This window comes from Chaetura pelagica, unplaced genomic scaffold, assembly GCF_000747805.2.
Source record: "Chaetura pelagica isolate M959 unplaced genomic scaffold, ChaPel_1.0 scaffold856, whole genome shotgun sequence".
NCBI lineage: Eukaryota > Metazoa > Chordata > Aves > Apodiformes > Apodidae > Chaetura > Chaetura pelagica.
Window position 1 is genome coordinate 8211 of NW_009953790.1, and position 3143 is coordinate 11353.

Consider the following 3143-nt stretch of genomic DNA (forward strand, 5'->3'; position numbering starts at 1 on the left):
CCGAGTCCTTCATCCCCCCCCCGGGTCCTTCATCCTCCTCCCGAGTCCTTCATCCCCCCCGCGGGTCCTTCATCATTCCCCCAAGTCCTTCATCATCCCCTCATTCTCTGAGTCCTTCATCCCCTCAAGTCCTTCATCCTCCCCTCCCTCCCCAATCCTTCATCTCCCCGCTCCCTCTGCCTCCTGCTGCTGCTGTCCCTGTGGAGTTGCAGTTCCTGGCAGGAAAGGTTCCCAGGCACCCCAGGAGGGGACCCTGTTTGAGCAGGGAGGGTGGATGAGGTGATGTTCAGAGGTCATTTCCAGACCACGAGCCTGTGATTCCATCAGCCTGAATGATTTTAGGTGCTAGAACCCCCCCTCCCCTGTCCCTGGCAGGACAGACACAGCCTCTCACTGAGACCAGTGTCCAGGTGAACTTGGTGTTTAAAAACCACCTGTTTTCAAAGAACAGGGAGTTTGAGCTCGGGGAGCTGGAGGGAGAGGAACTTTGGGTCCAGCTCAGCACCGTTTGGGGACGAACCAATGGTTAAACTGGGGAGTTGCTGAGTTACCCAGGTGGGGGAACTCAGATGGTGGTTGTCTCCTCAGATTGCACCCAGGTCTTCTCCTCCTGCTTCCCCTGGGCAGCTGGGACCTGCAGCTTCACCATGGCAGCTCCCCTGACTGCCAGCCAGATCCGCCAGCGCTTCATCGACTTCTTCAAGGCCAACAAGCACACCTACGTGCACTCCTCCTCCACCATCCCCCTGGATGACCCCACGCTGCTCTTTGCCAATGCTGGCATGAATCAGGTGGGTTTCCCACTCAGGTCCTCGTGAGCAGCAGTTGAAACCTGTTGGTGGCGGGGGGGGGGAAATGATTGTTGTTTTCTTCATCTGGTCGCAAAGAGGGGGTTGATGGGGCTGCTGGAATACTCTGTGCTCTCCCAAAAATTGGCAAGAGAGGTTTTGGGCTTGTGGTGCAGTGATGGGAGCACTGCCAGCCTCCCTTCCTTGACCCTTTGGACCTCAGCTGGTCCTGGCACAAGTGACCATCGGCATCTTTAAAGGGTGGTTGGGGCTGGGCTGCAAAAAGGGCTGTGCTGGAGAGCAGCACACCATTTTCTCTGACTTTTTTTTTCTGGTTAGCTGGGAATTAGCTGGTTTAACATGGGCCAGCAGTGGGCCCAGGTGGCCGGGAAGACCAACAGCATCCTGGCCTGCATCAGGAATAGTGGGGCCAGCAGGACTAGGGAGGTGATTGTTCCCCTGGGAACTGGTGAGGCCACACCTTGAGTACTGGGGTCAGTTCTGGGCCCCTCAGGACAAGGACACTGAGGGGCTGGAGTGTGTCCAGAGAAGGGCAAGGGAGCTGGGGAAGGGGATGGAGCACAAGTGTGAGCAGGAGCAGCTGAGGGAGCTGGGGGTGTCCAGCCTGGAGACCAGGAGGTGAGGGGAGACCTGCTGGCTCTGCAGCTGCCTGGGAGGAGGTTGGAGCCAGGGGGAGCTGGCTCTTCTCCCAGGTAAATAACAACAGGACCAGAGGGAATGGCCTCAAGTTGTGTCAGGGGAGGTTTAGGTTGGATATTAGGAGGAATTTCTATACTAGAAGAGTGGTCAGGCCCTGGCCCAGGCTGCCCAGGGAGGTGGTGGAGTCCCCATCCCAGGAGGTGTTCCAGAGCCATGTAGATGTGGTGCTTCAGAACATGCTCTAGTGGGCCAGGCTGTGGAGTCTTTTTGTGTTGAGGGTTGAACTCGGTGATCTTAGAGGTCCTTTCCAGACGGGATGATTCTGTGAATCTTCCAGCCTCTTTGGAAGCCCTGGGGCTTGATGGGCTGCAGGGACATGTGTGGGTGTGCCAAGGCCCAGGCAGAGCTGCAGCCTCCTTGCACACAGGCTTGGTGTTTCTGACACATGCCTTGGAGAGTGTCCAGCCTGGTGGTATCGTGATCCAGATGACGCTTTCTGCCTCGTTATTGCTTGCACCCTTGGGAAACAGGCTCTTGGTGCTTGTCTTGATTGCCCTTTGCTGTTTCCCCTCTCAGTTCAAACCCATCTTCCTCAACACTATCGACCCCTCGCACCCGCTGGCCAAGCTCAGCAGAGCCACCAACACCCAGAAGTGCATCCGAGCAGGGGGCAAACACAATGACCTGGATGATGTTGGGAAGGATGTCTACCACCACACCTTCTTTGAGATGTTGGGGTCCTGGTCCTTTGGGGATTATTTCAAGGTAAAGTAGCTGCAGCTCTGAACCTCCTGCCCAAAGTTACCCGTCTCTGTCAGCTCAGCAGAGCATTTGCCAAGAGGATGGGGAATATCTTGGCAAAGAGTGGTTCCTAAGGTTCCTCTGATGGAAGACATGAGCTTGGAAGCTGCCCCAACCCTGCAGAATACTTTGAGATTAATTACTTAAGGTTTACAAAGCTGATTAAATTCCTTGGAGAGGTTTTAGTGGCTGTCCTGGAGCTCTGATAGACCTCACACAAGAATGGGTATAAAATAACAGCATCCCTTCTCAAGCTGGTGTAGGGTTCTCAGAGGTGATGTTAAGAATGCAGCCAACTTCAGAGGGGTTTTGGGGCCAGCCAATGTGCTAGGAATTAACCTGTGGCATCTGGAAAGCCATATGAGATGGTTTTTGTGCCCTGTTCACTGCATGGACTGGTTTGCCTGGTTCTTGTGCCAGTCTGAAAGGTATTGATTGTTCCTTTGCAGAGAGCTGCTGGTGGCTACAGCAGCCTGCTCTGCATGAGCAGATGCTGCATGTTGAGGAGAAGCTCTGCATTCACCTGCTGAGCTCCTCTTCTCCTCTGCAGGAACTTGCTTGTAAACTGGCCCTGGACCTTCTCACCAAGGAGTTTGGCATCCCTGCTGAAAGACTCTACGTCACTTATTTTGGGGGAAATGAGGCTGCAGGGCTGCAACCAGACCTGGAGTGCAAGCAGATATGGTTGGATTTGGGGTAAGGCCTTTATCTGAGGAATGTCTGTGTTATTTTAGAGTCATGGAGATGATGGGAGGGCTGGAGCAGCTCTGCTCTGGAGCCAGGCTGGGAGAGTTGGGGTGTTCAGCCTGGAGAAGAGAAGGCTCCAGGGAGAACTTAGAGCAGCTTCCAGTGCCTGAAGGGGCTCCAGGAAAGCTGGGGAGGGACTTGGGACAA

The 3143-nt window shown here is 54.8% G+C and overlaps 1 protein-coding gene across 1 annotated transcript in view; it reads left to right on the plus strand.

Moving 5' to 3' along the window:
• Positions 1-578: 578 nt before the first annotated feature.
• The window catches only part of AARS (alanyl-tRNA synthetase), a 20850-nt gene continuing 18285 nt past the window's right edge, over positions 579-3143 (plus strand). Inside the window, 3 exon segments of the mRNA XM_010001041.1 lie at positions 579-791; positions 2025-2213; positions 2800-2945. Of these exon segments, the coding sequence (XP_009999343.1) occupies positions 648-791; positions 2025-2213; positions 2800-2945 (479 nt within the window). The 5' untranslated portion in view covers positions 579-647.